Raw genomic sequence first — 15,200 nt, forward strand, 5'->3', positions numbered from 1 at the left:
GACTTTATTGTATTTTTTGTGTGGGCTATTTGCACTAAAATTCTATTTCCCACTTGACTACTATGAATTTTAAAATTACTATTATGGACTATTATGCATTTTAAAATTACGATTATGGTACATATTAGTATGTGATATTGTACCAGTACTGAATTCCGTACAATCATTTAATAGCCAACTAATTTATGGTAAAATAATGTGTGCAAATATATTTATATATATGTATATATTCATAAATATATCCCAGAGCATTATGCTCCATGTTTTAAAATAATACCACTGAAATTATGTTATTTGAAAGAATTCATCAAAAAGCCACATGTTTTATATATGTTCCTAGTAATAAAATCATCAACATATTTATGATGGTTTTGTGTACTTGATACCTGAAATTAGTTAATTTTATCTGATTTTTATTGCAATTGTGTGTTGTAAGTTAAAATTTGAAACTTTAAATGAAATTATTTCTGTTACACATCATTTTATAATCTTCACCAATTCAAGTCTTATTACTAAATTATTTTATTGGTAGTCATATATCTGCAGATATTTTATAAGAAATTTGAATATTTTCTGATAAGTTTTCCTTTTTGATGAACCATAATCAAACTATATAGCACATTACTATCTTAACATATGCTACTTTTTTAAGTCTGAAATATTCACGCTAAATAATTATTAGATTGCCGGTAACCTTTACTTCTCCATTAATTTTTACTTGTATATTAATTACAAGTGAAAAATCAGATTTTTATAACATGTGTTTGATCTGCATTTTGGTATTATTTGCATTTTATGCTATGCATTATATATGTTAACTCGATTTTCATTGCTGCTGTTTACTATTAATGTCTTGTGGAATACATTTTTAAGGATATTCAGTGAAGCAGCCATCTTGCGTTAATTGTGTTTCCGATCCTGTGGTTTTCCATATTTAAGAACATCTATATTTTATATTTGGATATTGTATCTCAATGGAATGTAAATAATAATTTTAAAAAATTACAATTACGTGAGTCCCTACTGTGCATTGAAACCCTTGCTTTACACCTCCATAATTCTGAAAAAAAATTCCCTGTCAAGGTTTGATTTGGATCCACAGTAGGCAATCTCATAAAAAATTTTTGAAATTATTATTAACATTCTATTGCATCACATTAAACAAATGCAAACTATACATGTTTTTTTCAAATGGAAAACCATAGGATCAGCAAAGCATTTAAAGCACAATATGGTGACGGCGGCTTCATCGTATAGGCTATCTAATGTGATCTACAAATGGTAATTTCTCAGAAACCAGAGGGAATTAAGAAACTCTGTTTACAGGGTAAATAGAGGAATGCCTTTAGTATTAAAAAACATAATTTCAGAATTTTATCATTCTACAGAAAAGCCGATACGTAAGTATTTTATTGGGATTAAAAACAATTACACCTTTTCTTTTCAATATTCCAAATGTGAGTTTTAAGAGATGTTAAATCTTACTTGGAAAAAGCCTTATCCAGTGTGTGACAGTACTAAATATTTAACGAGACAAAAATTAAATGTGTCCATGTGATAACACTAAACCAGTTAGTGATAAAATTATAATATGTACTAGAATCATTTACATTTTCTATAGATGTATTTTACTCATAGTATAGTATTGACCAAAGTTAACTAATAAAGCAATTAAAGTTTTAAATTTACTTATTTTATAAAACATAGATCAACACTCATAGAACAATACATGACAATTTTACACAAAAAGAATATTTGTAAAAATCAGACTTGAAATTCAAATACAATTATAATTAAATTAAAAACCCGACCACTGGTTGTTACTCAAAAAAAGTACATTCAGAAGTCTTTGGAATTGACCTTGTATTAAAAGCAAAGATAATGCCCGGCATGCGTTGCAATGCCTCAATCAAGTTTTTAATTTATTAATAATGTAATTTTTTAAACGTATACTAAGCATCTCTCTTTATCTCTCTAGCGGACCCGACAGACATTGTCCTGCCCAAATGTACTTTTTGTGAGATATGGATATGGCGGTAAGTATTTCTACGCTGGACATTTTGTATCTTCTCATTATACATACCCCTCCTCTTGGGCACGCCACTGCCGTTACCAAAAGCCTTTCCCATGTTTACGCAGAAGGCAACAACAATGCAAAAGCCCGTTGCCATGGAGGCTAATTATCAACAATGCTTAGTTTTTTGCTTTTAAAGCGTGTTTTTTTAGTTTTTTCTTAACTCAGAATCGAGATAAAATATCCAATTGTGAATCTAAACCATCCTCAAATCCCCGTGAACTCACAAAAAAAATTTCATCAAAATCGGTCCAGCCGTCTAGGAGTTCAGTGACATACACACGCACACAAGAAATATATATATAAAGATTTTATGTTTGTATGTATGATATTGATAAACTCACACTGTTTGACCCATCACCGAAAGTTGGTACATGAAAGTGTTTTTGCATGGAGAAGGTTTTTATGCTATTTGGCTATGACTGCACATCAGCTTCTATATCGTTCAACTGATCGCCAAGAAATTGGTATACATAGATATTTGAACACTGAATATTTTTGCTATAACTTGCCACTAAGTGGTGATGCAGTGCATTAACTTCTATACCATTCAACTGATTGCCATGAAAATTGGTATGTATAGGTATTTGAACTCTGAAAATATTCTCGTGCTATCCATTTAGCAATAACTCGCCACTAGATGGTACTGCAGTGCTGCAACTTATGTACAGTTCAACAGATTGCTGTGAAATGTGGTATATTGTGATTTTTACTGTCCTTATCCTCAATGTCAACAAATAGTGATTGTGACTAATTAGTATGTGGTGGGTGAGTTTAAAATGGAATACCATTTCAAACTCTTTATAGATTCCAGATTACTAACAAACCATTTATTTGAGATGTGTAAAGGTAAATAAGCAAACTGGCAGGATGACATCTGTTGTGTTCTGCTAGTATAAAATATAATTGATATATCTGCAAATAAGTTTATAGGTAATATTATAATGTAAGATGATTAATCTTATGGTTTTGAAGATATTTCAGCAACTTGATGGTTTTTACTTGGGCCCAAAGATGATCCATGTCAAAAAGTAAGCAAAGATCTATTTTCCTATTAGTTATTACAAATTGACAGTAATTCCCTGCGGAATACTATATGTACTTTAAAACTTGGCAATATGTAACTTGATCGTCAAAATTAATCATCCAGAAGCCAATATTTTGGAATTGATTAATTTACCATGTCATTCAAGCATCCCTGTTCTTGAATATATTTTCTTACATTCCAAACAACACTACATTCAAAGATTAAAATAAAATGTTAATATTTAACACATTTCAAATTAACTTCTTTGCTCTGTTTATGTATAAGAATTCTGGGAAAATGTCAAATTTAACCATTGTTTAAACAGATAATTGAAGCTTTTAAGCCAGGAAAATAAAACAAATAAAACAAGTATTCTGTTAGATCACTTTGTTCTCTCTGTCTCATACACTTTCTCACTTTCTCTTTTCCTCTCATTTCTTCTCTCTTTCTTTCTCCCTCTTTCTGATCTATTACAATTAACCAGTTGGATCATGCAGTTTTCAAGAACTAACCATTCTTTGATAAATCACGTCAAGGAAAAACGTGTTTTTATAATTGCTACTTATAGTTTTATGAAGAAACACCTTAGACAGTGGCTATCAATGATGACTCAACATGTTGGTGCCAGTTAAAGAAATTTTCCCAAATTACTGGAATGATACATTTTGTAGTACTTCAGATTGCAGTTGGCAAAATGCTGTCAGCATTTTCGAAAGTCTGTCATTAGTACTTTTTTTTGTGATCATAGAAACACAGCACTCACATTGTGTTCACAAAATTCTTACAACTAGAGCATGCTTGCAACATTATTAAAGCATGTTCACAACACTGGGTGATGCACACAATACTCAGAACACTAGTATCCTTACAATGCGCATAATATTCTATGGCTACGACATATTTAAAATGCTTATATTCTAGAGCATTTCACTATGCTCATGATACACTTAAGTTGTTCAAAGGGCTCAACACTTTAGATAAAGCTCACAGCGCCTACATCTTAAAACTAAACATACTGCATAACCGATGACAACTAATAATTTGTGCAAAATTTTATGTTTTCCTGTGAGGTTATTAGTTATTTTACTAATTAAAATGTTCAAGATTTCAAATGGCTACAAACATTAGAAATTCTATATTTATATTTATAAATTACTAAATAAATTAAAAATAACGTGAGTTGATATTATGCACTCAAGTTTCAAAGAAATATGACATAACCTGTATATTGTTGTCTGTGACCTCGACATGTTCAGATTTGCACGGTAATGATTATTATTTAAAAAGAGTTAGCATTAGTGACTGAATACAGAGAGCTGTTATAACTTACGATACAACATTAATTTTCACTTCACCGTAATGCTTGTGTACCTCACTTCTTTGATGTTCATATGTATATGTGTATGTGTGTTTCTAATGTGAAACAACACTTATATATATATATATTTTTTTTCGATACCAGTAGTTTTATAACTTATCTGTAGCTCAGCTTGCTATATTGCCTTAGCAACTAATGAGCCTGTATTTGCTGAATTGTTTATGTGACTTGAGTTCTCAAATAAAAAAAAATTTTGCAGTCATTTTGAAATGGCTATACAAAATTAATGAATTATTTTAATTTTATAATATTTATGGTCATTTCATAGCTTATATTTTATTTGTGTTATCGTTGTGCTTGTGAAAATACTGTTGTGCGTTTATCTGCCAATTTTATTTGTGTGTTATATGTTTTAGTTGGTTTATTTATAGAATTAAACGAATTAGCTTAATGAACTAATTTTTACGCATATTACTTGGAATAGTGTGGCATTGAAGTTTATACCTTAACAACTTTTTGTTTGAAATCTGACATTGGTAATCTAAGGATTTAATTGATCATTCAACAGGCTTGTAACTAGGCCAAGTGGAATATTGTATAAATTGTGACAAGTACCACCATGTCTCATTGTATATTTTGTTTCAGCATTTATATGTGAAAGTTTTTGTAAATTCTTACTATCCATATACATATATATGATATGGTTTTTTTAATGTAAAATTATATATGTAATAATTTAAGTTTTGATTATGAAGTGCACCAATTGATCTTGATGAAATATATATACACATTTACTCTGGTTGGAGACTTGTTCTGCAGCATGAAAAGTTAGAAATGCAAACACATATTTTGTGTAGATGTTTTACATATTTCAGCTTGAACACAGAAACCCACAATTGGTAAACTTATTTTTCGAGAAAATGTGACCCTTAATTCTTTCTTTGGCAAGATATGCCACAGGTGTGTGCATGTGTTATGTTAAGTCTCTGAGTACAGTAGTGATCACAGCTTTTATATTCAGCTTATATATTACTTTGATGCAATGCCAGTAAGTATGGCTGGAGTTAAATGCAGGTCATAAAGTAGAGGATGAAATCTTCAGCTCACCAATAGACACTTCCTCATTGTCTTTAGTCTTTGCTGCCTCTGAAGTTGTAATTTATATACGTAATGGTTTTTGGAATCAGTACGGGAGAGCTTTAGTAGTTATCACCCTCAAGACAGAGGAAAGAACGATTTCACAACGATGTTTTGGATGCATGTGTGGGTCTAAGTTGATGTGAATGAAGCAAGTAGCACTTTGTCACTCTGACTTACCAGCTTACGAGGGCCTAGAGAGTTGTATTTTTGAGAGTTTTTAGTGAGCTGTGTTATGGGAGCTTACTTATGACTTCTAACACAAAATTTCTGCTGTTAATGTTTTTTTTTTTGCTGCATTGAGTTGTTTTTTTTGGCAAGCACTGTTGCCAAATATTTTAAGGTTTTGGAGCAAAAATGTAGGATATATTATAATTTTTCAATGTAACATTGTGTTTCTTAAGCTCTATCAGATTGTTTTACATTCATGCTTCTAATAATAAATTCCAGGTAACAAATCATTTACTTCATATCCCCTGCAGCATTTGTCAAAAAGCTTTGCCATTTTTATGATGCCAAAATACGTACTTCTGGATTGTTTGTAGTCCTCAAAACTCTTTGCTGTTTACCTAGTATTAAAAAATTTTTCCACCTTACATGCATATTTTAATAAACCTATACTTAATGTAAAAATACAATCACTCTCTCTCTCTGTGTGTGTATGCGTGTGAACGTGTGTTTGAATATGTGAGTGAATGTGTGTGTGTGGGCACGCGCACATAATGTCAGTATGTGCGCTAGATACTTGTGTATGGTGGATGAATGGTTATTGTGTTTAAGTTAATTTCTTATGAATATGCTTATGAGGAATGTGTATAACTTTTTATTAGTACTGTATAAATGTGTGAAAGTTGTAAATAAATGATTTATTAAGTATGTGTAATTTATGAGAAAGCACATAATATATCACTTAATGTTACTGAATTATAATGAATTTTGTTATAGTTTAGAGTATGCAAAATATATTTTTGGGTTATTAATATTTTTATTATACCTATATTGCTTATTTTTCTGTAAATCTTAATTTTTTATTTTGTGACTTTAAATTTTTCAGGTATTAAACATGTTTAGTGATATACTAAAAATATAGTTCAAAAATTTGATTGGTTTTTTCCGTAAATGGAACAATTAACAAGAAAATATAAGTCTGTCGAAAGCTTTATTTTTTTAATAAGGATATATAATTTGTTATTAAAAAAATATGAAATAACATCTCCACATCTTGAATTACGGACATTTCAGGGAATTGTGAGGCTTGAGAAAAAAAATCTGAGGCCTGTCTAAAAATTATAACTTTACAACATTATGACACATAATTACTATTACTTCTGACAACATCAAATTAGGAAAAATAATACAAATTTCTGCCATTAGAGGTTGGTTTAGTTTAAATAGTATTCATTGGCCAAGTGCAAAAATGATCTACCTAAGTGTGATCAAATTATGTTGCTCAAGACATGCTGTTTCAAAAGCTGGAATACTGTCTCAAAGCAATTCCCTACTTATTGTATGTGTAATTTTTTTACGTTAAGGGATCCATTAATATGTTTGATCTAAAATTCAGAAAAGTAAATCCATTATGTAGTTTCAAAAAATTTATCGGATATGTGGACACTTAAAATTTGTGCTTCTACATGCAGGAGGACTGTCTTGACTGTTTCACGAAACATCAGAAAAGATTTTATTTTTAAATATTTTCTCTTGTATGTGTGCGAAGATTTGTGAGGTATGTGTGTATATGTCCACATATATGACATTTGAATACATCAATGGTGTGAATGCATTTATTTTCTGTGTGATCTGTAGTATATGTTGTTAATTTGTCTGTTCTTCCAAAAGCTTTGCGACTGGTGTGAAGAAGAGTAGCAGCCGGCAGAGATTTGCTTCCCGGCTGCTGCACCGGCAGCTGAAACTAACTCAGGTACACAGTCCGCATCATGCGCAGTAAACTTTATATTCCTGAACATGAGTGACGTTACACCGAAACATAGTCTGGTAAACGTATTTCTGGGTCGACATGGTGTAGGATATTGTAAACTTATATTGAATGGCAACCTAACATAACAGGGGTAAAAAAAAGGTGGTTGTCTGTAAGTTGGTTTACGGACGATAATTTTACGTGATAACGTCATAAGAAAACATTGATGAAAAATTGCATACTTTTTAATTTTCAAATATTATTTACAGTTTTTGCAAATTTTATTTAAATAATTTGTTTAAATATAATCATGAACAATTAGTTAAAAAGCCCGCCTTAACCTGTTTGATATTATAGAAGATTTTCTCGCACGGTGGTTGGCCGGTTCTTGCACGCTCGGCTCAGGCGGAACGTGACAATTTTTCGTGCGTGCAGCCGGCGTTCATCGATTTATAAGACGTTATCACTTCAAAAAGTCAGTGAAAGCCAAGAATCGTATGAATGAGAATTTTTGGCATTGACCAAATCACATTTTCACATGGATACGTTGTCTACAGGTCACGAAAGTCGTGGGAAAGTCCTTGAATAAAGTAACTGTCCTGGAAGTCATGAAACTTAATTCATAGAAGCCATTTGCTAACTTGCACTTGCACTTGGTTTTGTTACACGTCACTTTAGTTTTTATAGTTGGAGGCTGTCCACTTTAATTGTGTAGACATTTATTCCTTCTGGAAATATTTTAGCAATTTTAAAAATATGGAAGTTACTGTGAATTGTATATCCATTTTTAATTTTACTTATAAATAAAAATGCACCTGCAATATTTATTTTTATTTATTTATTAATTATTTTTGTAACATGCCCACCAACAGCCGAGGGCTTTAGCGGTGGGCACGACACATATATACAAGGACAACATATAAACAATACAAACAAAATACAAACAAAAATAAAGTTTAAAATAGAACTATTAAAAATAAACATCAAAATATAAAATGCATGAAAAGAAATACGAAACATAGACATTATAATGAAAGGCTTATGTAAAAAAAAATACATTATATAGCTACACTTTTACAGATTAATATTATCAATTTTATTGAAATTAGAAATGAGTCGAAAAATTATATAATTCTTTTTATGGTATGTACATAGGGTAGATGTTAAACGGCTGTTAAATAACAAAAGAATATATAATTAAAAGGTTCTGAAATTGGTTCACTGAGTATTCGTAGACACCTTGATAAAGCATTGCTGTACTTAAAAGACATTTGAGGGACTTCTTTCCATCCCAATTGTAACCTTTTGACTGCCTAACCAAAAGGAAGACAAATTTGTTTCCACAACTAACTTTCCAGCACACAAGTTACTGTCACGGGCTTCATCGCTACATAACTTTTATTTGTCCCAGATTAATTTATGTAACTATGTTCTGGTCTAAAAATTCTAAAATATTTGTTTCAAAATTGTGACACTAAAATAAAGTTGAAAATCTTCTCTTAAAGAAATATATATTTACTATATTAAATCATGAATTAGTCCGTTGCGTTGACTTCTAACAATAAGTTTAGTCCATTTATACTTTGTTTGGGTAGGCAGCCAATGTGCTAAATGTTGGACTTGGAGAGATCATAATGCTTTTTTTTTTTTTTTTTTTTTTTTAAATGAAAATGGCATTGAACAAGGTTACAATAACCCATTGTTTACATATTAGAAATTGTAGTGTAAGAGGTATGTCCAGGCATGAGCACACTGTACATACACCTTGACTTTATTTATTATTTATCATTTTGGTTCATTAACATCCGTTGCATATTTATTCTAAAAAAAATATTTACCGGCTGATTTTTTTGTGTGTATATATCATCTTTAGGTATTTTACAAATTTTATCTGTCCATAAATATCTTTTTAAATTATTTAAGTGGTAATGTTAACGCATGAGGCCTTGATAAAGGAATGAATAAGAGATATTAGTCCTCTGGTTAATTTTGACTGATGTGAAATGTGTTGTCATTTGGCTGTAATTAGATTTTTTTTAATCAAGTTCCTCAAAGGTATTAGCTAGATGTGGACCAACTTAATCTGTCAAACTGAGCAAGTTGGCGCTACGGTAAAACTTCAAAATCTCATACAGTCCCATCATTCGGAACTGCAGGGCATGACCAACTCCTCCCTCCACAGGACGTGAGCCCAAGGTGTAAGTAGATGAAGTGTTGTGTCCCGAGCAAGGTGCACGCGTGTTTGTAACACGGAGCTGTGTTGTTGGTTGCACGCTGGCACACGGGAAGACGGGAGACGGGGGCGCCGGGACAGTTGTAAGTTTTGGTTGCCTGCCGGCGCAAGGCTGCTTGGGCAGCGTGTTGCCCCGGGGGGTGCGGTCGCTGACACGGCGGGGGGCGATGGTGGTGTGCTCGCAGGATGCAGGCCTGGAACCAGTGGGGCGCCTCGGTGGGGTACACGGGAGCGGGTTACCAGCCGCCCACCACGCTCGCCGCCGCCGCGCCAGCCGCAGCCGCCGCCGCCTACACCATGGCGTACCCGTACTACGGAGCCACCCCCGCCATGCCAGCCACGCCGGTGAGTTGCCGTCCTAGCGCAGTGTCGAGGGGTGACCGTAACATTATACTGCGGAGAAATGAAGATAAAGGTGTAATGCAAGTCCCTCAAGTGCTTTAGAATCTGTACCGGTTGTTTTACGCCTAAAAATTACTCTGAAAACATGCGTTTTAGCCATTGTAACTCTTCTAAAAAATACAGTTTAAAAACAACTAAAGTACTTTTCGGCCCTCAGCGAACTTTTAAATGCTTTTCTTAAGCAGACCCCACTCGGATATCGTAATTAGTTTTGAAATCACGTTTTTCCGGAAGCTCTGCGCACCTTATGTGTGCCCCGGTAGGTGGAGCCCTTAAATGAGCCCTTAAAATTCCTGTTAAGAGAATAATAAAGAGACTTTGCTGTATCCTAAGCATCTGCCGAGAGTCTTTTCTCAAAAAAGCAGGATCTTCTAGTAGGATGTTTTGCGATTAGAAATACAATTATTGAAAATAAACACCAGCTATTAAATAATAGAGTAAATATTAAATCAGATATTTTGTGTGTTCAATATTGTTACTGATTTTGTTACACTCAAATTTTTAAAGACGTGTTCTATCACCTACCAATTTTGCAAAATTAATTTAGATTTTTTTTTTTTTAATCTTTGGAAAGACAGTAAGTAACCTGGTATTATATTATCATGTTTGTTTTCAAATAATGTGGTTGAGTGAAAATAATTTTTGTTCAAGCAGGTTTTTGATTAGTCTTTGAAATTTCTTGAAAAGATCATTAATTTTTTTTTTTTTTACAAAGGTCGGGGTGGACTGTGTGTTTTGGCTTTAATGCCAGCACCAATAAGCCACTCATATATACTAATATATAAATTCCTAATTGTGTGACATGAATGTCCAAAATTTCAGCACGGGCCCAAAAAATTTTTATATCTGGCCAATTTTTCCTTTTTTCCAAACTAAAATCTTAGATGTTTCTGTTAATATTTGTATTTTTCTTACATTTGTTGAAGATTACAGTATTAACTTTGCACAAAAGGTCCTTATGACCACCCCTTTTGATACAATAGAAATATCCAAGGTTGGGAGGAGGGATAAATTATGGAGATTTCCTAAGAATGGCTGTTCTTGATGTAGACTGCAGACTGCAGACTGCCAACAAGTTGGATTTCATGATAACCAGTATTATAATTGTTGCATGTGTTATTTTTTTAAGAATTATGAAAAGGAAGTAGATGTCTGAACTCACTCTGTATCTTTGCTATGTTGGGGTCCTAACCTTTTCCTCACTCCTTCTGTAGGACTTGCTGCTATACAGCTGGGTCAGGTGTGCCTTGGGTTGACGAGGTACTTTGGGGGGTGGGGGTGGGGTGGAGATTAGATAGCAGATTAACATTGCAGTGCCTTTCCCATATCAGTTCCTTTTACACCCTGCAAAACATATTATATTGAAAAAATTCTTTTAATGTCTGGGTTGCAGCCCTCATCCATACAGTATTGTCAAGCACAGTTGTCGACAGCAGCTGAAATAGAGCGTGTGGGTGTTTCAAGTTAAATGTCTGGGTTGCAGCCCTTATCCGTACTGTATTGTCAAGCACAGTTGTCGAGAGCAGCTGAAATAGAGCGTGTGAGTGTTTCAAGTTAATATCTGGGTTGCAGCCCTCAACCGTACAGTATTGTCAAGCACAGTTGTCGACAGCAGCTGAAATAGAGCGTGTGGGTGTTTCAAGTTAAATGTCTGGGTTGCAGCCCTTATCCGTACTGTATTGTCAAGCACAGTTGTCGAGAGCAGCTGAAATAGAGCGTGTGGGTGTTTCAAGTTAATATCTGGGTTGCAGCCCTCAACCGTACAGTATTGTCAAGCACAGTTGTCGACAGCAGCTGAAATAGAGCCAGGCTGAAAGTGTGGGTGTTGTAAGTGCACGCGACGGACAGGTGATGTGCCGAGACTGTCGGAGAGTGAAGCTGCAGGGCGCCGTGTTGCAGGACATGTCCGGCTACTCGCAGCAGCAGTGGAATGTCGTGCAGCAGCAGCACTGGCAGCAATGGCAGCAGTGGCAGCAGCAGTTCCAGCAGTGGCAGCAGCAGTACGGAGACAAAGTGAGTTCCTGAGTACCTTCAGTGACGAGCAGGGGAAGATGTCGTGGTTCCATTTGGTGTTTTTCATTTTATATGTTTTTAATTAATGAAGTTCACATTCGACCTATTTCTGTGCTATCATTATTATAATTCAATCATTAGAATGTTTTGTGTTTCAATAATGAAGCTATTATTTTTTTGGCAGTGAATTTATTTATTTTGACAATTTAGTTTTAATTGCTGTCTAGTACTGCCGTAGTATCGTGATTTGAATTTTTTCCTTCTATTACAGACTTAACTTTGTCATAGGAATGGGTCAAATTGATTCTCTAGAAAGATGTTTGCTCAAGTGCAACAACCATATAACTAAAGACTGGGAACTCAGCGTTGTGCTTTTGTACCCCACACACATTCACCGAGTTAATGATTTTACAAATGAAGTAATGTGATCAAAAGTGCGTTATGATTGAATGTATCAATTAAGGTATAAAAAAACTCTATTGTAAATGAGCTTTTAGGTTTCAAACTGTGTTACTAGATAACTATCAACATTATTATTACATGATAAAAATAATAATAACATTAATAAAGACCTGAGGATATTTGTTCATTTCGTACTTCCAAGATTCTCAATACAATTTCAGTATGCAGAAAACGTTCCTCTGTTAGAATATTAAACTAAGTATTTAAGTTTAGACATGTTTTGTCTAGCGCTTCAGATTTTGTATGTCATAAATAGGAACCTCGGAAAAATGGTGAATATACTAAAAGAAAAAAGTAATGAATGCTCTTAATGGCAGTAAAGAAATTTAAGTAGGGCGGGGGAGGGGATGGCACAATATATTTGTATCCTTTTCAGAATGCTGGTAATAGAATAAGAGGTAGTATTTTCTGTGTTTTAAATCATTCTTTTTTTTTTAATATAAAATAATCACTAATGTAGTTTTATTTATTTTCTAATCATGAAGTTCTGAACTTTTGTATGTGTGCATTCAATGTTTGTTCCAGTACCAAGAAAGTTTGAATGCAATGGCAGCAACTGGGGCAGCGGTGATACCACCGACGACCCTGAACAATCCACCGCCGCTCCCACCTTCGGACAAACCTCCCGCCCCTCCAGCGCCCCCTCCGCCGCCAGAGGAGACCAGTGACTCACAGGCAAAGTACGTGTGATAACTGTTTCGACAACCGTTACAGAATTTCACTTAGCCTACTGTTAATATGACATTTGAAAAGAAGAGAGGTGTACTTGTCAGTCCACACATGTGTTGCATCTCTTACATATGATTCATATGGTAGGCTGTATAAGCTTGCAATTCTTTTCATTTGCCTTAATTGCCATCAAAACAATAAATACCTAAAAATAAGTAGTTCTCTGAAATTTTATTTAACAGTAATAAAAAAATTGTTTTAAATTCTTAAAACAGGCAAACAAAACTGATTTCTTAGTAACTTGTGTGTTTACAGGACTGGTGCTGCAGCAATCAAGTCTGCTGATGTGCCAGCTACAAAAGTGGGCATTACCACTTCAGCTTCTGACTCCCTAAGTACATCTGCTGCCTTGACTGCACCTACACCAGCGGTTGCTGCTGCCATTTCTGCTGCTACAGCAGCAATGCCTGCCAGCACAGTTACGCCAGCTGCTGTTACTGCTTCAATCATGCAACAGGACCCGTATGCTCGTGCTACGTACGGTATGCCACCACCCTCATTGGGAAAGCCCCAAGACTATGGCAAGCCTCTAGATCCTTATGGAAAACCACTAGACATGTATGGCAAACCTCCAGATCCTTATGGAAAACTACAAGACCCATACGGCAAACCTCCAGATCTGTATGGTAAACTTTCAGATCCATATGGCAAGCCCCATGATCCCTATGGAAAGCCTCACGATCTATATGGAAAACCTCCTGATCCGTACGGCAAGCCTCCTGATCCGTACGGCAAGCCTCCTGATCCGTACGGAAAGCCTCCTGATCCGTACGGCAAGCCTCCTGATCCCTACGGCAAGCCTCCTGATCCGTACGGCAAGCCTCCTGATATGTATGGCAAACCACCAGACCCTTACGGCAAGCCTCCAGACACTTATGGCAAGCCACTAGACCCATATGGGAAGCCACCTGATCAATATGGAAAGCTGCCAGATCCATACGGAAAACCACTCGACCCTTATGGAAAGCCGGCCGATCTCTTCAATAAACCTTTTGACCCATACAGCAAGCCACCAGATCCATATGGCAAGCCTCAAGATCCATACGGCAAGCCTCAAGATCCATACGGCAAGCCTCAAGATCCATACGGCAAGCCTCCAGATACATACGGCAAGCCTCCAGATACATACGGCAAGCCTCCAGATCATTTCGGCAAACCTCCAGATCCTTACGGCAAACCTTCAGATCCTTACGGCAAACCTTCAGATCCTTACGGCAAACCTCCTGATCCTTATGGCAAAGCTCCAGATCCTTACGGAAAACCTCATGATCCATACGGCAAGCCCCCAGATTCTTACGGCAAGCCTAGAGATCCGTACGGAAAGCCCCCAGATCCATATGGCAAGCCTCAAGATCCGTATGGCAAGCCCCCGGATCCTTATGGCAAGCCTCAAGATCCTTATGGCAAGCCTCAAGATCCATATGGCAAGCCTCAAGATCCATATGGCAAGCCTCAAGATCCTTATGGCAAGCCCCCAGATCCTTATGGCAAGCCTCAAGATCCATATGGCAAGCCCCCAGATCCTTATGGCAAGCCTCAAGATCCATATGGCAAACCACCAGATCTTTATGGAAAGCCACCTGATCAATATGGAAGGCCTTCAGACCAATATGGAAAGCCACATGATTTGTTTGGAAAACCACCAGATCCATATGGTAAACCTCCAGATAATTTTGGAAAGCAACCAGATCCATATGGGAAACCAAGTGACACTTTTGGGAAGCAGTTTGACCCATTCAGCAAACCTCCAGACAATTACAACAAACCACCGCCACCACCGCCAACAAACTTTGATGCTCCCGGAGGCTTAAAGTCTCAGGAACCCTTCCAGGTGAATTGAAATGGTTTCTATGGCTTAGAAATATTACAGTAAAACCTCTGTTTAAC

The 15,200-nt window shown here is 35.3% G+C and overlaps 1 protein-coding gene across 3 annotated transcripts in view; it reads left to right on the forward strand.

Moving 5' to 3' along the window:
- The window catches only part of LOC134534300 (protein PRRC2A-like), a 108,981-nt gene that overhangs the window by 12,005 nt on the left and 81,776 nt on the right, over nt 1–15,200 (forward strand). For all 3 annotated transcript variants that reach the window (XM_063372667.1, XM_063372665.1, XM_063372666.1), the window contains exons 3-7: nt 7,396–7,477; nt 9,893–10,052; nt 12,009–12,122; nt 13,110–13,264; nt 13,569–15,144. In XM_063372667.1, the coding sequence (XP_063228737.1) occupies nt 9,894–10,052; nt 12,009–12,122; nt 13,110–13,264; nt 13,569–15,144 (2,004 nt within the window). In that variant the 5' untranslated portion in view covers nt 7,396–7,477; nt 9,893. The remainder of the gene's footprint in view (nt 1–7,395; nt 7,478–9,892; nt 10,053–12,008; nt 12,123–13,109; nt 13,265–13,568; nt 15,145–15,200) is intronic.

The sequence above is a fragment of the Bacillus rossius genome, chromosome 7 (genome assembly GCF_032445375.1).
Source record: "Bacillus rossius redtenbacheri isolate Brsri chromosome 7, Brsri_v3, whole genome shotgun sequence".
Classification (NCBI taxonomy): Eukaryota; Metazoa; Arthropoda; class Insecta; order Phasmatodea; family Bacillidae; genus Bacillus; species Bacillus rossius.